Here is an 18,848-nt window from a genome sequence, read left to right as displayed (position 1 = left end):
TGGTCATTGGGATCTTCACTCGACCAAGAAACCTTCACTCGTTTTTTATGCTCTTTTTATTGGGAATGAGCTATTAATCAATAGCCATCACAGGAACATTAAGACATTTATTTGTGAATGGGGCATGTATTTATATATATATATTTCAGAGTCCTGAGGTTTCTTCTTATTTCCTACTAAGGAACTGGTAACTATTCATTTCTTAGGCTGTGTTCTCGAAAAGACGATGTAATTTGGTCACAGTTACAGAGAAGAGTGAGACAACGTTCAGAATATTCATGTTTAGCTGAACAAGCAAAAATGCCCATTTACTCAAGTACTGTACTTACAGTTTTGAGGTACTTGTACTTTATTTGAGTATTTCCAACTAATGATACTTTATAGTATTGTACTTTTTACTTCTCTACATTTGTTGGACATCTTTAGTTACTTCTCAGATTACAGTTTTCCATCCGCTTCCTGTCCAGATGTGTTGATTTTGAATGTTTGTGATAAACTGAAGGAGGAAGTGTTCCTTAACCTAAATAAACTCTTTAAAAAGCCTCTTGGATCCGCTGGAAAATGCTTCACAGGGCTGTGGTTCTTACAGGAACATTTTACTGCACAATGAGTACTTTTACTTCCCATATTTTAAATATATTTAGATGATAACACTAGATAGGAGTTGCAGGATTTATGCTTATCGTGGAGTATTTTCATAGTGGGTATTAGTACTTTTACAGCAGTAAAGGATCTGAATACTTCTTTTATAACTGGAAATTAGTGTACAAGGAGGCACACAATTCAACATATATGCAGTCTATAAGAATCAATGAATATTTGTGTAGGTTGGAATGGAGCATCATTTTCAGAAAGATTCAGAAGAACTGACTTAACTGTGTTTCTATGTTACCTGCCAAATTACGTAGTTCTTGAAAGCTTCAGGTTTAGTGTATGGCAACGGGTTTGCGCTAATTGAATTAAAATCATGTTAAGGAATCAGCATCGCTAAAGCACAGTATCAACTGACATCATATCACAAAACTGCACACGGAGAATTGCAAATTGGGAGGAATGTGGGGTTAGTGCGGTCACAGCAGCTCATTTCTGTCCCGGGCCTCCCTACCGTTCTTCCAGTCTTCTTCGTGTGACAGTTTTCACCAGACTGCCTTACTTTTTAAACGGTATATATCTTCAATGAGTTATGTTGTTCACTTTAATATTATTTAATTTAACCCAGACAGCATTGTGTAGAAGAACATGAAATTTGTCCAATTATTTGTGTCTTTGTGATGTAATGGCTTTGGTTTAACCTCTCAAAGCCTCCCTGTCCATGTAATTGGTCGTTGTGCGGAGGGTAAACACTATCGTGGGGAAGTGTTGAGCCTGTAAAGTGTTCGCTGTGTGTGTTATCGTGGTGAGTGCTGAGTGCAGTGTGTGCACTGTGTGTTCAGAAGTGTGTGTGTGCGTGCTGACTGATGGTGGTTCAGAGTGATTTTAAACTCTGGCCCTCTTACCTAAACCCTCTCTTTCACGCACACAGACGTTTTCTTTCAGTGGTCGTAGTTCACTGGTGGTTTTTGGTCACTGAATGTCAAACAATCAGCAGAAACACTGTGACATGTATTGTATATATTAGCCTGGAAACATATATGCTTGACTTTTCTTATAACTTTTAGTCAACTCCATATGTTAGAGTTCTTCCAGGCTTGGTTGTGTATTTCCTTATGAGGCATATCTCTCACTTTCCAGATTTGAAAGTTTTAATTTGGTTGATTTAACTTTGATGTTTGAGGACAATTTTGAGGTGTTGTGTGTTATTATTTTGACTTATCCCTCAGCCTCAGAAATTGCCACAGCATCAGTCTTAAATAAACCGGAAAATTAAAAGCTTCACAAAGGCGTCGGGGATCAGAGCTATGTTTGGGCACCATGGACACAATATCATTTTGATTTTGGCGTTCATCAAAATGTTTTGCAAAATCACAGTGATGGTATTTGCATTCAGAAGGATGGAAATATTAAGCACACTCAAAGTATAGTTTTAGTAGTCATTAAGGTGTTATGCCTTAAACCTGCAGTTTTTCTAATGGCCAGCAGGGGTCGACTTGATTGTAAAGAAGTCTATGAGAAAATGACCCGGCCTCTCACTTAATTTATTAACTCAGTAGACATTGTAAACACGAGTTTATGGTCTCAATCTCTAGTTTCAAGTCTTCTTGATGTTTATATGTACATTATAATGTAATTTAGAGTAAAATAGATGATAAAGCAACATATGCTTGAGGGCGGGGCTACCTTGTGATTGACAGTCGCTACAACTGCGTTGTTCTGTTTGGGTGTTGGCCGTGTTTTAGTCGAAGAACTTTCTCCCTTTCACAGTGTTTTCAGTTCATGAAAGTTATGTGTAACATTGGTCGCCTAAAAAGATCTTGTACTTGTACTGAGCTCCAACCTCTCGTGTCACTTCTGGTTCCAAAAAGAAAAACAAAATGGCGACGGCCAAACAACTCTTCTTTTACACACTATGATGTCAACACAGCATTGTGGGTATGTTAGCATGCTGACGTTAGCCTAACAGTGCTGTTGGCTGTAGACTCTTAGTCTGTTGTTTTCTTTAATTAAGTGTAAGAGTAGATGAGAAAGGTAACAAGCCTCCACAGGCTTAATCATTCTTTTTCTCTGTAGGCCTATTACATTTAGTGCACGCTCTGCAACTGCAGAATTTCCAACTTCCATGCTATGAATAACACAACAGCAGAAGATTCATATGGACTCTTCTTACAAACAAAGTAAACACAAACCTCCTTGAACGCAGCATCAGCATTTCTTACATTTATACATTTATACATGACAAGTTGACACTAGCACTACATCACGATGTGATTCTACTGAAACATGATCACCAGTTTATTGAATCGTTGCCACGCCCCGGTCAAATAACGTCTGCATGGTTTCAGCTGCAAAACAAAGCTCTGCTAATTGGTGCAGACATTGAACCTGTGGCTGTTTTGATAACTGAATGGTCTCTCCCGCCGATAATTTCCCCTCCCATTTCGGGTTCCAACACTGAAGAACAGGAAGGATGTACATTAAGGGCCAAAGTATTTAAAGTCGTAAAAAGTAATGACAGTGTCTGCTGATGCTGGCGAGCAGCTACGGGCCAACTGTGTGCCTACACTCCATTATTTGAAGATGGCCGTGTGAGTGGTCGTATCTTTTTACAACGTTCCTAATGGTTATGGATGAAAATGATGGCACACATGATGACGCCGCTATTTCCACAGGGCGATAATGGCGGTCACATGCCATTTAGGACGGGAGAGAGAGTTATAATAGCAGTGGAAGGGCAGAGAGAGGGAGGTTAAGGGGTTGTATTAAAACGATTAGAGTTGCAGGGTTAAGATGGCAGCCCTGAGCGTGAGTGGAAGAAGAGCATGCGGAGAGATGAAGAAAGGGTTAGTCGTGTAAAATGAGCATTGAGGAAGGGATACGATGGCGGGGCAGGCACTGCTCAGCTCTTTCTCTCTCCCCAGGGAGTAGATTAGAGATGAGAATGCCTGTCATTCAGTGAAGGGGAGTATATTTATCCAGTCTTCCACCCCACTGTCTGACACTGAATATGTTACCCTCCCTCTTTACTTTCCTCTCTTTTAAATCTTTTATTTTCAATTTCCTACCTTCATTTCTTTCTCTTTTTTCACCTCCATATCTCCCTTTGTCTCCTTGTCTTTGAAACTCCCCCTGTCCCATCCAGTCAAGCACTCATTTCATGATTTTCCAATGTAATGAAACCAATATTGCAATATTAGTATGGGTATTTATATGGTGCTAGATTCTTTTTTTGATAGTAATTTATGTCACAACAAGGCAGAACCCAACACTGTCTCCTAAAAATGATGTTCCTTTACAACGGAACTGCATCTCTATTATGTTTTGAGGGAAACGCATTTCTTCTGGATTAAGGTCGCAGTTTTAAACACTTTGTTCAGGTTCAGGAAAAGATGATGGTTTGGGTTCAAATAAGTACGTTTGTTACACAACTTAAGTTACGTACTTAAATATCTTACATAAGATCATTTATGTACATAAGTTAAAATAAGTCAATGTTTTACGTTTCACAAGGGACACTTACAGCGGTCTCCTGGGTGAAAGTCCTGTATTTGTTTGACTCACCCCGACCTCCTCTCTGCTCGGACTTATGAAGACTTTGATTAAAAAAGCTATTTGTGATACGTTAAAAGCTAAAGTAATCCGGGAGGAAATACGTTTCCCTCAAAAAGTAATTGACAATATAGTTTTCTTGTATGGGAACATCATTTGTAGGAGACCAGGCTGGCAGGAGCATATCGAAAACAGTCAAATGCATGTTCAAAACAGTTTTTTTCATCAGAAATTTCATACGCTGTTAGAGCTCCGTTGCAGAATCTTGATTTCTCTTTATTTCTAACTCTAATCTTCTGACTCACAAACAAGGGTAGGTGGTGACGGTATCGCCAGTAACTGTCAGAGTGAGAGAAGTTATGCAGTTTGAACAGCAGGCTAGTATCTCCACTCCAATAACAATTACATCAAGTGGTGTGTAAAATGAGGTGGCCCATGGTTCAGCGGCTGCAGTCTGCTCCCTAAAACACGGCGATAATGACCGGCAGAGGGGAGGATTCGGTGGCCGCAAAATGCTTAATTTAATCCAGGCACACACTGTGCATGTTAAGAAACACAGTGGTGGATACTGAATGGAAAGAAAAAGTATGTTTTCCACATTGAGATAGTCAGAAAATAGATACACATCTGTCTGAAGTGTCCTTCCCTTCGGCGATGAAGCCGCTCGCTTGTGTTCTCAGAGATGGAAACCGGCCGGTGGTGAGGTGATCTATGAACAGCGGCTCTATCTCTCCTTTATGGCCCTCTCCATCATCACATCGAAGCAGTAAATCCTTCCTCAAACTGACATGCAGCTGCTGACATGTGGTTCCCATCTAGTGAGTTCACAACTGGCCCGGATTCAGCCGAGGTGACGCTCACCGTGGCGAGGAACACGCTGATAGCCGATCCGGGGTCAGCTGTGAAGTTCAGGAACCTTGCATAGAGACAGGATATGTGTCAGGTGTTATAAAGCATGAGAGGAGGAAGACAGGCCCGTGATGTTTCTGGGATGCGATGCGGATGTGAGTTTATTCAAATATTTGAAAGGCGTGTTTCTGTATGTGAGAGGGCTTGGTTTGGTTAATGCAGATCAGCTGTTGGATAGCAGCTGGTCATATTTTGTTTGGGCCAGTCCGCCCTGTCGGACCGGTCTGTTTTGTCCCAAGCCAGATTTCTGCTGCTCTTTGTGGCCTCATGCTCGGAATAATATGTGCTGTTCCTGCAAAGAGCATTTATACGAGGGCGGATTGATTTGTTTGTGTGCTTTTTTTCTTAACTTTTATTTATCCAGGGAGGTTTTTTAGTTGTCAACGCCCTACTTTAGTCTCAGAGTTAGACTGTGGATGGTAATGTGGCTAACATCGCACGTAGTGTTGGGTTCTGAGGTGGATTTATTTTGGATCTAGTTCCAAATGTTATTACTTTAGTGGTATCTAGCCATACAGGTAATTTGTTTTCCTTTCTCCAGGTTCTGAGACACCTGTCTCTAGGAATAAGAATCAAGAACTGGTTGCATATTGTCTGATTCATCTAAATCGTATCAATTCCTTTTTTTCGATGTTTTTCTGAAATCTGCGCGTTGCAAAAACTCACGTGTCACAATATCAAACTCCGCTTATATACCATCTTTTTGTCAAGCCTATTCCCTTTTGAAAATGTATTAATTACTATGTATTTGAACATGTTCAAGTGTTATCAGGCAGACTTTCTACACTGTGTTCAGAGAAAGAGTTCCCATGACAACTACCGACAGAGAAGCATCTTGGAAACAAATCCCTTTTGTAATTTGGGTGAAATTACCCTTTCAGGTCCTACAAATCTTTTAGTATATGTTAGTATGTTTAATGTCTTTATGTTTTAGTTATTTAAAACTTAATTAGTAATAACTAGTGTTACTTTGAATATTTGACAAATGTAATCCTTCTAGATGGGATAAGGGATTTAGGAGGATTAGGATTTGATCACTAGATTTAATACTTGATTCAAATGCAGTAAAATTAATTAACTGTCTGTCTGGAATCACTTTGTTTCTTGAAGGAGTCTGTTTGTTCTTCTTCCTCCATATCACATATTGTCCCATTCAGTCAGGGATTCAAACTAACAACTTCTCAGTCATAAAGCCTAAACGTTTAGCTCCTGTGTGTGTGTGTGTGTGTGTGTGTGTGTGTGTGTGTGTGTGTGTGTGTGTGTGTGTGTGTGTGTGTGTGTGTTTGTGTCTGCGGGTGTATATATTCACATGTTCTCAAAATCCTGGAGCACCTGTCAGGTCCACTTATGCTGTGTAGCAGTGGGAAACCGTTTTATATGCATTGAAAATTGCCCACTGGAGGTCCCAAAAGACGGGCCATTACCTCACTGACTGTACGCCTTGTACTGCGCTCAATGTGTGAATGAGGAACATGGCCATCCATCCAGCGCTGACACTGGCATGCTGCAGCCAGTGTGAATATGAAATACAGCTTCTTAAGGTGGCGCGCGTGAATCTGAGCTCCGGACTTCTAAAGGCGCCGTGTGTGAATCCGAGCCGGGCCTCTCTTAAGGCGGTATGTGCAGATCTGAGATAGTCTCCAGTTTGCGGGCTGATGGACGAGACTTTGACAGACATTCTGCGTCAAGGGGAGGGGCGGGGGGGTTGATGGAGCAGATTGAGCGGACCAGGTGGCACGGCTTGGCGCTGGCATGCATGGCACTCGGAGGGCGCTTCTATGTTTAGCCCTTACATGATGTTACATGTGCTGTTTTTTCTGGGCCTGCTGTGGGATGTAAAGGGAGCAGAGCTGTGCTCCTAAGTGGTTTTCCCCCTGTAGCTTTACAATGGACACTGTTAGACACTTATAACATTGGTATGCGTATGAACGTAATTGTCACACTTACACTATAAAACATCATACAGAAATATATCATTAACTCATTCAAGAATTTTCAGATCCATATATAACCATATTTATATGGTATAATGTAACAAAGCACATTTACTCAGGTGTTGTACTTAAGTACAGTGTTGTGGTACATGCACCTTACTTGTTACTTTATACTTTATGCATCCACTACATCTCAGGGGGAAATGTTGTACTTTTTGACTCCACTATTTGTATTGGACATCTGTAGTTACTTTGTACATAAACCCAGTGGTATACGAAGTATATCAAATTGGCTCCACATTGACGTGGTACAACTTTAAAATGCTCTTACATGTACTTGTTAATGATAAAAACAGAATAAGGAGCCATTCAGCATATGCAGTGATTTTACTTTGATGCTTACTTACTTATAAACTTTTATTTGTAATGAAGTATTTTTAGATCAGAATAGTTCTACTTTTACTAAAGTAAAGGACTTCTTCCACCTCTGTGTACCACATGAGTTCACCTGACTTTACGTATTTTGACTTGAAATGGTCCGTAGAGTGAAAGCACTGCTGGGAGTTCAGTTCACTCATAATATTAAGCATATCAACAGACTTCCCACCGTGCGTTGTCTGAGAGTTTAAAACTCTCCAGAGATCCAATTTTTTTGTACTTCTACATTATGGAAACATATGCAATGCATATTAGGCTAAGATGTGGTTCTTCCCCTTGCTCTGCAGCTACAGAATACAGTTTGGTTTCCTCTCATCTCTTGTCAGTCAGCTGGCCACACTGACCTACAAAGTTGAAGTGTTCTCACCAGGAGAATCTGGAGGGACCACCGTGAGGTGCAGGTCAACGTAATCACTGTAATCACAGAAAGAAGTATGGAGGTAAAAGAGCGGTTGTTTAATAAACCTGTCTTATTTTCTCTGTGCTGTGAGATGCAGTTAGTGTTTTACTAAATGCTAGAATTTCAAGGCTCCACCTTTATTTACAATATTACAAGTAACCTACTGCTGCCTTCAGCTGCCTACTCTGGTTATTTGACCCTCGTCTTGCACATCGTAGTAGCCCCTCGAGAGACTTCCTGTTGTCAAACTCATCGCTGTGCTGCCATGTTCGAGTGCTGCCCGAAAGTTAGAAGTTCAGTTCTCGATTGAAATGAATAGAAACGCATTTCTCCTGAGAGATCACTGCGCAAATGGACACCAACGTTTCTTTCTTTTTTGTAGGAGTCAGTCTTCTTTAAAAGGTTGTGACACACACACACACACACACACACACACACACACACACACACACACACACACACACACACACACACACACAGACCTCCTAGCTCTTATACAGGACCTATGGGACTTTTAAATCAAGGATGTGCTCTTTCCCACTCCCCTCGTTCACATCCCTCACATGTTCTCACATCATTTTGGCTTCTTCTTTCACGTTTCTCTCACTAGTCAATCTTTCACTCTGCCATTTCTCCCCCTCCCCCTCTCTCTCTTTCAAACCTTGAATATAATCCTCTCTCACCCTTTCTCTCTCCCCCTCTCTTCTCAGAGCCTTGAACACAACACATTTTCCGAGCCTGAATTTTTAGCATTTCACCATCTCCCCACAGAACGCCTATTACTCAACCAAGTCAGCCCCACCGCACTTTGATGTGTGTGAGACCTCACTGGTGGATAAGTGCTGGTGTCGGTGTGTGTGCATATGTGTTTGTGTGCATGCAGTGGTGGTGTGTGTGAAAGCTTTGCAGGCTTGTCATGGGCGGGTGATTGAGTCCAGACGTTGTGGGTTCCTCTCTTCACCGCCGTCCCCTCCCCCCCCTCCTCGTTGTGGGTTCAGAGTGTGTTGAGCCTGGGGCAGGCGGGGCCGTGGCTCCCTGGGGTGCAGTAAAGTGATAGGGCAGTGCAGGGGGCTCAGATCGCCTCTGGAGAGGGAGGTCAGGGGTTGGAGTCTTGGCCCTGCAGAGCGAGGATCGGGGCCATGTTAGTCAAGCACGCTTCAGGTGGGGGCCTTCATGTAGAACTCACTGCTGCTTAGGCCAACTCGCATCTGGGTTTCTGTAGGTCTGTGTGGGCAGGGAGGGGGAGGGGGGGTATTTTCTTTGCGCATTCCTCGTTCTATTCTTTTCCTGTGATAATTAAAAAAATATCTTGTTTATCTTTTTCCTTTTCTTTCTTAAATGTCCATGTGGGGTCTACAAACAGAACTACAGAACTCAGAGCAACTTAACATGAAAGCAACAGATCAGCAAGAGCCAAATGAAAATGATCACTGGCAAACAACAATATGAAAGGCTGCACCATACGGAAGCAATCGTAGCAAGAAATGTTGCTTATAAACTATAAAAAATCAGATGGAAGAAAACATCATGTCGAACAATATGGTTTTTTTTATTACCTGCAGCTGTTTTGCTGTTTGTTATCATTTTTATTTTTATTTTCTATGCAGTTAACGGTCTCTTGCAACAGGAATCAGAACTGATGCATGTGGATGAAGCGTTGAGACAATGTGACAATATCAATGTGTCAGCTGTCAAAGAATTTGCCAAAGAAAGTGGTTCATTGACACTTTAAAAAGGAAAATTGCAGAACAGCGATGAACTATATAGATACTGTCCAGCCAACAATGACCTTTTAGTAAATAAGCAAGAAGAGGACGATGAAGACAGAGCGAGAGAGAGAGAGAGAGAGAAGGGATCCAGTTTACAGGTAGAAAGTTACAGACATGAAGAAGCATCAAGCATTTCATGTGGGACTTTTTAAACTTCACCTTCCGTCCTTAAGGCAGCTCCCAAGATGGACGACAGCGAGGTCAGTCCATCACCTGGGCTCAGAGACTGGCCAAACACTGGCTCTGAGGCTGAATAATGGGCTGTCACTAACCCCTGACCTCAGCTCAGAGTCTAAAGTGTCAGATCGATATCAGACGAGCACGGCGAGCAGCTCGTCTGACAGGAGGCATCCTGGAATACCTCTCCGAGAGGCTACACCGGCTGTGGGCTCTGCCCGAGCGTCCGCATTAAGTTAAATTAAAAAACTCATTATCATCATCACTATATGTGTATACGGGGATCTGTAGCATCCTGAGGACTGTTCCTCAGTAGACATGTCCGGCAGGTGCTGATGGGACATATTTTAGTGGGGTTATTTTAACAGGACCTGCTCTGGGCCTCCTGGAGTTATGTGGCATTAGAGGTGGTGGAAGAGGTATGTGTGTGTTCCTGTGTCCGGGGTCATGTATATGTGTGCCTGCATGTAAAAAAACCTGCAGGTTCAGGGCATTCTCATTACCAAATAGTCAAATACAGCAGCTTCGTCAATGGCCCTAGCATCCGTTTTGGACGTGCAGAGCTGCCTCTAGTAGCTGTAGTAATTATGATGGGAGGAAAGGAGGAGGTCAGATGACGTAGTATAAAACTCCAAGCAACAGTTCGTGTCCCATGTGAAACCAACTTATTGCGTGTGGAATTTACGTACGAAAATGATAACATACGTAACGTGCTTAATGAACTTGTGTACATATTTTAAGTTACAACAAACACTTATTTTAACCCAAATCATCATCTTTTCCTGAACCTAACCAAACGTAATGTTAGCCATGTGTTGAAGTCTATCGGACTACCCACAGTGGAAAATGAGGCTAAAGTGTTAAAAGTGATGTCAAGTGATCCTGAACATGTGTTGTTGTAAACTGCCGTCATGGCAACCTGAGCAGTAGCCATCTTTGGCACGGAGGGGGTTTATGACTCGCTCTGTCAGCCTCTTGGGGTTTTACAATGAATGAATGACGGAGCCTTGCTGTGTGTATGTGTGTGTGTGTGTGTGTGTGTGTGTGTGTGTGTGTGTGTGTGTGTGTGTGTGTGTGTTGACTGACACTAACCCCATGCTGCTGTTGCTGCTTTGACCTTTTTGACACCAGAATAGCGTCGTCAGTAATTAACCTGCCTCATTCATGTCAGACAGAGGGAGAATCTTTTGTCGCACTCAGTCTGTAACACGTCCAAAATATTCATCTTAAAGGGCCTCTCTCTCGTTCTGATTGCCTGCCATGTTTTTGTGGAAATAGACACAATGGTGAGCTGACAGTATTAGCAAAGTGGGAATCAACTTCTCATATATTGTATAGTGGTAAAGCAAGTACGTTTGTGCAAGGACTCTTTGGGTGTTTGCACGTGTTTCCTTCCACTTTAGGTCTGAGCATTGAAGTCATTTAAAGTGAAAGACCAGGAGACTCATTTAGTACTCAACTGCATCCAGTGTTATTCAGTTTTGGTCAGCTGGATGTGCAAACATGTAAACATTTGGTCAATGTACAATTTAATATAGTCCCCAAACGTTTTGCAACACTGATTCTCTGCAGTATTTCTTTACACGGGGCTTTTCTTCTTCTTCCTATTGTCTTTAACAATGCAATTAAATTACATTGTTTTTCTCCAGGAAGCATGCTGAGAAACTAAATTAGGGACCCACAAATTAAAGCCTTACTTTGAGTGCTTGTTTTTACAAAATTTGAGAACGTTTAGTATTTTTTTTTTTAATGGAGAAAAGTGTTTAATAGAAGAATATTGTTATATTTCTTGAAGTACTCTATTTTAAAAAAAAAGTATTGCTTTGTCAGCTTCCAGTTTGTCTCACAGCGAGTACTGGCACACAAGGCACGAAGACAACAGGGCCTAATTTGCAAGAGATTAGAATATACATGAAGCTGTACATAACACATTCTCTGTCTGCATGGACTCACTCGGCCTGGCACACAGCGCGGCTGCAGCTGCACTGAAGGACGAGTTAGCGATTGGCACAGTCAGGACCACCAGGATCATAAACAAGAGACGTCGGCTCTCATTCTTCCTGTCTCTGCTTCCTCTCTCTCCAGCCTCTGTTTTAGTTTTTAACTATCCGAGGTGCCTTCCCACAAGCAGCAATGTGTTTCCAATCTGATGTCAATTATTCACCTCCCCTGGTTCTGTTCCCAGCTGAAAGAATCACAGGAACAGAACTGTCTATACTTTACAGGCTCCATTTTTCCCATCTCTCTGCTGTCAACGCCCGTTGGACTGAGCCCCCTGGCAGACACATTATGTGTTTAAATACATGTGTGTCCACAGACAGATGTGTGTATGTAATTAGCCAACTAAATAATAATGGCTTTAACTTCCCAGCGGCGAAAAGCTATGAATGATGGGACAGGTGGAGGGAGGGTGATGGAGACCTCCCAACCCCGAGGGCAACGGGATGGACGGACCCCATCTGGTGACATCACGTCACATGACCTGGGCCTGATTATTACCCCTATTTAGCCCCATAAAGAGTTCCCCCTAGAGGCTGTTATTAGGAACTGCACTTGTTTAGTTGTTCAGTTAGTGCACATGGGTTTGTGGAAGAGTAAATTGAGGGACTTGGTATAGAAGCAGCGTGAGGTCTGTGGTTTCTTTCTTTCAGTGCAGACTTTATAAGTGTGTGTGTGTGTGTGTGTTAATACGGGAGCTTTGGGTGTTTCTGTGAGCTGAAAGCATCTCCACTTTTCCCTCTTTGTGGAATAACCCTGGGAAGCTGCCCCTTGTCTGACCCAACTGTGTTCATAAGGAAAACAACAGGAGGGCTTTATCGTCTCCTCCCTTTTACTTTCCTCTGCCCTCTTGTTTTGTCTGCATTCCTCTTCTTCCGTCTCTTTTTTGCTACTTTTCTCACTTCTCTCCTCTCTGGTCTACAGTCTTCTTTTCTCCCGTCCTCCGCTCCTCTTTTGTTTTCTCTTCTCGCTCCTTGTTTTGTCTGTTCTTCTCTTCCCCTGCTTCTCTATTCCTCCACTCTTCTCTTTCCTCCATCTTTCCCCTCTTCTACTCCTCATTCCTCTTATCTCTTTTCCTCCCCTCCTTTCTACTTTCTTCTACCATCTTATCAGCTACATGCTTCCTTTCCCTCAGGCCCCTCTTCTTCCTCATTTTACTTGTTGCTCCTCTCCTCCTCCCGTACACATCACCACGTTCTGCTTTTTCATGACTTCTATTTCCTTCTCTTTGTTCCTCAGCTTTCTTGCTTTTACTCATCCTCTACTGTCGTGTTCTGCTCTTCTTCCTCCCCCGTACTTCTATTCTCTTCTTTCTGCTCGTCTTCTTCTCGTTCTCTCTCCTCACTTTGGCTCCGAGAACTGTTATTTTTTCTCCTAGAAGTTTACTTTTGTTTTTATTAACTTACCTAACTATTGGCAGAGATTTGGCTTTAATAGCAACAGCATAATTGAAAAAATGTAAATGACCCAGTACCCAATTTATGTCTAGCAGAAAATGATTAGTAATAATAGTTTGCAGGAGTTTGTTAATTTCTGTCTCTGCCAACAAAATAAAAAATGTATACATAAAGAATTCAGAATGTGTAAACCAGAATTTAATTAAAGTTTCCTGGAAAGACTTTTGTAATATGGTATTAAATATATGCAAATAGAGACAAAGTTGTCATACGAATGTTTTAGTTATGCAGAGTGTCTTAGCACTTGTTGATTACCCACATGTTAGAAGATTTTAGGGGGAGATTCTGAGGGACACTTTGAGCCTTGCGTCCAGCTCCTTTCCTCTACTTCCCTCCTTTCACTGCCTTTTACTTTCTTACACCCTCTTGTCTTATTCATTCTCCCCTTCTCTCTATTTACTCCCACTTCTCTCCTCTTTTCTCTCCTTCCCATTAGTTGTCTTTTTTCACTTTGTGTGTTTCTCCCTATACTGGCTCTGCCTATACCTTACCTGTGCCAGGCCACAGAGTGACAATAACACAACAGAAGGGGATAAAGAAAGTAAACAAGGGGAGGGGAGGGGAGCTCACTGAAAAGAGGGATTATCCGTAGATGTGTGCTTTGTTAAGAGCTCCAGTTACTGATTCATTGATAAGCCCCTCCAACTGGCCGTGAGTAATTCAGCCAATCAGGGATCATTAATCCCCACGACAAATGGATTCAGGATTTAGGTGCTTTTATTTTGTTAACGGCTCATTATGAGACATTTGTAACTGACCCAGAACTGCTGAAGCGTGCTCTCGTTTTTTGGTCTGAGCGTTCTTCCTGCTATCAAAACCCCCGAACCATCGATCAGCCTTCAGTGCGTCCTGCTGCTCAGAACAACGACAAAAGGAAAACACAACTGTTGAAATTGCCTGTGAAGGCTTAATGACTCACTAAACAGCCTGTAACAACAAAGCCGTTTAGAAATACTGATGAATAAATCTTGCTCGTAATGAAATTGAATAAACTCTGATGCTGAAGATTGGGAATGAATGAACGTTTCTCACGCTTCAGTCCAGCCAACGGCAGGTGTGTGTGTGTGGGTGGGGGGGGGGGGGGGGGGGGTGGATACAGATGTATAGATCAGGGTAGAGATCAGCATGAGAAAGTCTGTGGTCCTCAAAAGACAAAACCAGAAGACATCGGGAGATGAATATTCACCACATCTTGAGTCCTGCTGTGTGCTTATGACCCTGTGTCTTATTAATATGTCATTCCTGCCAGTCAAACAAAACTCCTTATAGCCTTCATGTGGCAAACATCTGGATCATCTCTACTCTCACTGTGCATTTTATCGTCTTTTGTAACAAACACCCACAGTCTATATTTAAGATTTAGGATGTCTCTCTGCTGCATATGTTTGGCCACATTTGACCTTCTTCAGAACTGCCAACTCTGGTGAAGTGATCATAAATGGATAGGGAAAATAAATATGCTTCCAAGACAAGAATGAGAAACTGATAACCCAAACTACATTTGCAGGCAGACAGGGATGCACTGCTTCTACACATGTCACCCTCAACCATAGCTAAAACTCCCACCCACAGGTGGCAGAGGAATATTTGTATTGGGGTTTTTTCACGTTAAAACCCACATACACTTCTTAGTCTCTGGCTGCCACCTGCAATATGTTTCCTACATGCTGAAGGGATGCCGTATTTTTGTAGTGCAACCCGGAAATAATCATCGCACTGGTGACAAACAAAGTTTAGGATGCACATTTTATTCAGCAAGATAATCTTAACAAACGAACACCACTTCTATGATTTTTGAAGCCAAAATGCAGTTGCCAAAAGTAAACTGTTATAGCTTTAAACGAACACAACGGTCACATGATTTGCCGGTTTTGATTATTTTGTGTCAGGAAGGTTTGGACCGGATACAGACAGCCTTTCTAGCATGGCCTAAATAAAGCTTTTCAACAGCTGCACTTAAAAAAAGTGGTCATGTCATTAGTGGAGACTCTCTGCTGTCAGCGTCATAAGTACATTTTCTAACTATGCTGTTGTCATCATGTCATATTCTTTCACTGACACGATGTGATTTATACAGTATGTTGCATTATGAAAGTATATGTAACTGTTATGCTGTGGTTTTATTGGTTAAATCACAAATGCATCGCATGCATCAGTTTAGCAAAACAATTGCATTGAACAAATACTATGATTCTTACAAAAGGACCATAATGCAACAGGTGCAAGTGCCTCTCAAATACTTTTAATTACAATTTAAATTCAAATTCAAAAGTCGTTTTCATAAAAAGCATCCACACTTCTCTGGATAATCCCTGGAAGTCAATGTCAACCATTGTATAGGAACTATTTATTGTAGTTTTAATGGATAAAACTAAATGATGAAACTTACAATGAACTCTAACATGCAGAGTGAACGAGCTTGCGTGCTGAAAGAAAGTTGCCGGTGTAGCGTTTAGATTTTTCTGCTCCGAAGCCTGTTTATCTTTCTATTGAGTGCAGCAGTGAAATCCAATCAGGAGTGGTCACTGGAGACTGTTTCTGAGATGCGTGTTGATGCCAGCGCTAAACGCTGTCAGACACAGTCAGGATGTATCTGAATACAAGGATCTGAACAGGCTCATCATCACTTCCACATACTATTTTCCCACCTCTCTCTCACAAAGGCTTTAGTTACAAACTCTTCTTAATCCAAACTAATCTCAACGGTTCCTCCTGGGTCAGGTTTGATTGACAGCCACTGACAGTTGTGAGGTTGAAACCAACATTTAGGGCTTAGTAAAGACACGGGAGGACAAAGCAGGCTACCCCACAGTGCTCCTGGCTGAGGACATGATACTCTGGAGCCGGTTGACCCCTGGTAGTCAAAATATCAGCGAGCGGCTCCGAAACTAGAGGCCAAGGGAGGCCATGCTGTGCCTGCCTGGAGCCAAAGCGCTCAGAAGAGGAAAAAAGAAAAAGCTGGGAGGGAAAACAAGAGCTTTGGTTTCACGTTTGACCAGACTATAATTAGAGAGAGAAAAAGATTAGAATATGGCTGCTGATGCCATAAGACACCCACACACCCGCTATCACGCATACACATCCGCTCGTGCAAACCCAGTAGGACGGCCACTAATCCTGCTGCACATTTACAATCTGTGTAACGACAACATGATACCCCCCCCCAGCAGGCCTCAGCGAGCACACACCTCTCTTTATGCTACTCATGCCTCCCGAAGCCGCCCCAATGCGTACGTGTCAGCGGTAACAGCTGCGCCTCAATCCATCCCTCCGTCTCACCTGGCCTCAGATCAGCTGACTGGTACTCATGAAGCAGGAGTAGGCGTAGTATCTGATCTGTGGCCAGCGAGGCCCGGTGGAACGTAAGGGGGGAAAAACCCTGCGGTGCTCCAGCAAGTTTACCCCGTATCGGATCATCAGCCTGCTGCATGCTCCAACACGGTCTCCGGCCTGTCTCCCCTGGTGGACCTCACTGTGTCAATGAACAGAGGTGGAGTATTGAAGACATCCGCAGTATGTCAGTGATACTGAACCGCGGGGCCATTAGCAGCTATAGAGACACAAGCGGGCCGGCCGTCCAAGCCTAATCTGTCTCCGCTAAAAGCCTCGCAAATGCAACCTTATACAGCGCCTATGGGAATATGTGTTTCCAATCACTCTCTCTAGGAATGAATACCTGGCATATCTCGCCGCTGCACTTTTTTTCTCCCCTTCTCCAGTCCACTCGGTTTACAGTAAACACCAGGCAAAAAGATCTTGGGGCTGTTTCAAGGCGAGGCTTGAGAACAAGCCCTCATTTTCCCAGACTCCGAGATTCCACAAGGGGCTCCTCCATCAAGCTGTCATATCGGGCTAATGAAAATCTCATTCTACAGAGGGATCCTCTTAAAGCTGCTAAAGGTACATGCTAACCAGGGGATTAGCCCTGTAACGCTAGGGGACTTTAATTTCAGCACCAGCATAAGTCATTGCTGAGCACTAACATTGATATATGGCTTACGACACACGCTAGTCAGTCCTCAGAGGTTTCTGTATCACAGAGACGCTTGAATCTCACAGGAGGTTCAGGATGATTGAGACTGACATGATGAGATCCTGTAAACAAAACCAGTCTTTCACATAAGGGAACTTCTTCCTCAGCTGTGGCCTTGCTAAGATACCCAAAGTATTATCTCTTGTAGCACTCACAACTCTTTGGAGGTTGCATCATCAAGCAGCGTGATGGCGAGAGACTCCCCAAACAAATCAATGAGTAACTATCCTCCCACTTAAGCAGCTGCTGTCGATGTACCCGTGAGCAAAGCACTGCTTCAGGGGATCTGGGCGTTAGATGGGTACAAAACAAGAAGCAGGCTGCAGCAGCACAGAGAGCATGCATGCTCAGCATATTTTCATAGGGTAAATAAATGATTAAAAAAGGTCAAGATCAGTTGATCTCATGATGTTGTATGATGTTATTGTGGGAACTATCGTTGCATAAATAAACATTTAGAACAATCTCCTCACTTATTATAGATTAATCCTGTTAGTATTATGGCTGACATACAGAAAATTGCTCACACTGTAGATTATGAACCCAATAAAAATCCAGTCGTGTACGCACAAGTGGTCGGATGCTTCTGTGGTGGAAATGCTAACTTAATTGCATTGCCCTTCAGAGGAAACTGCATTTATTTCCTTAAAACATGCTTACACATGATCATTGCTTACGTCCATTTTATCTTTGCTGGCAGTGCTTTTCTTCCCTTTGTTTTGATAGCACATTGATGTGTTTCTTGCTGCGTTAATAAGTGGAATAGTGTGAAACCATTAGGAGGAATGTGTATCACGTCACAGACGTGCTTGTGTGTGTGAAAAACAAAACGTTGCTCCATAGCGCTAATAGTAGTCAGAAACTCCATAGGGTACCTTTAAGTGACCAAAGTAAGGACTTTTCTGCACAAACTACATATTGACATTTCTCTGTGTGTCTCTCCTAAAAGGTTTTACCGGGGTGATTACCACATCGACGTCTGCATCAACGACTACCTAGACGTCTACTGTCCGCACTACATTGGCCCGGTCTCGGACGATCGAGCAGAGCGCTACGTCCTGTACATGGTGAACTACGACGGCTACAGCTCCTGTGACCACACCGCCAAGGGCTTCAAACGCTGGGAGTGCAACAGGCCTCTGTCGCCCAACGGACCGCTGAAGTTCTCAGAGAAGTTCCAGCTCTTTACTCCCTTCTCCTTAGGATTTGAGTTTCGCCCCGGCAGAGAGTATTATTATATCTGTGAGTATGTGTTTACCTCTCTGTATTATTTACAGAGAGTATTATTGATACAGACAGAATGTGTCCATGTAGGTATGGACAATCAATATACACCTTTTTCTTGTACGGCTGCTTGTGTTTAAACAACATTTATTATTTGACAACTTTGGCTTCATTTGTTAATGAAATGTAAAAAAGTATTGTTTTGGTATCAGCACCAGCAGAGAAAGATTTATAATGACACCCAGCTTTCACTGGGAGTTATATCAGAAGATCCATATCAATTTAATTTTGAAATCATGCAAAAAGACAGCAGCAATGTTTGCGTTTTGTTTTGCAAGTCCTTGGGATGATGGCCAAGCCAAAATA

At 42.5% G+C, this 18,848-nt stretch overlaps 1 protein-coding gene across 1 annotated transcript in view; it reads left to right on the top strand.

Annotated features, from left to right (window-relative positions):
• Nucleotides 1–18,848, top strand: part of LOC115016897 (ephrin-A5-like) — a 75,231-nt gene that overhangs the window by 44,060 nt on the left and 12,323 nt on the right. The window contains exon 2 of the mRNA XM_029444982.1: nt 18,208–18,500. Within this exon, the coding sequence (XP_029300842.1) occupies nt 18,208–18,500 (293 nt within the window). The remainder of the gene's footprint in view (nt 1–18,207; nt 18,501–18,848) is intronic.

This window comes from Cottoperca gobio, chromosome 12 (genome assembly GCF_900634415.1).
Source record: "Cottoperca gobio chromosome 12, fCotGob3.1, whole genome shotgun sequence".
NCBI classification, from domain to species: domain Eukaryota; kingdom Metazoa; phylum Chordata; class Actinopteri; order Perciformes; family Bovichtidae; genus Cottoperca; species Cottoperca gobio.
This window is presented reverse-complemented; position numbering and strand designations above follow the sequence as displayed.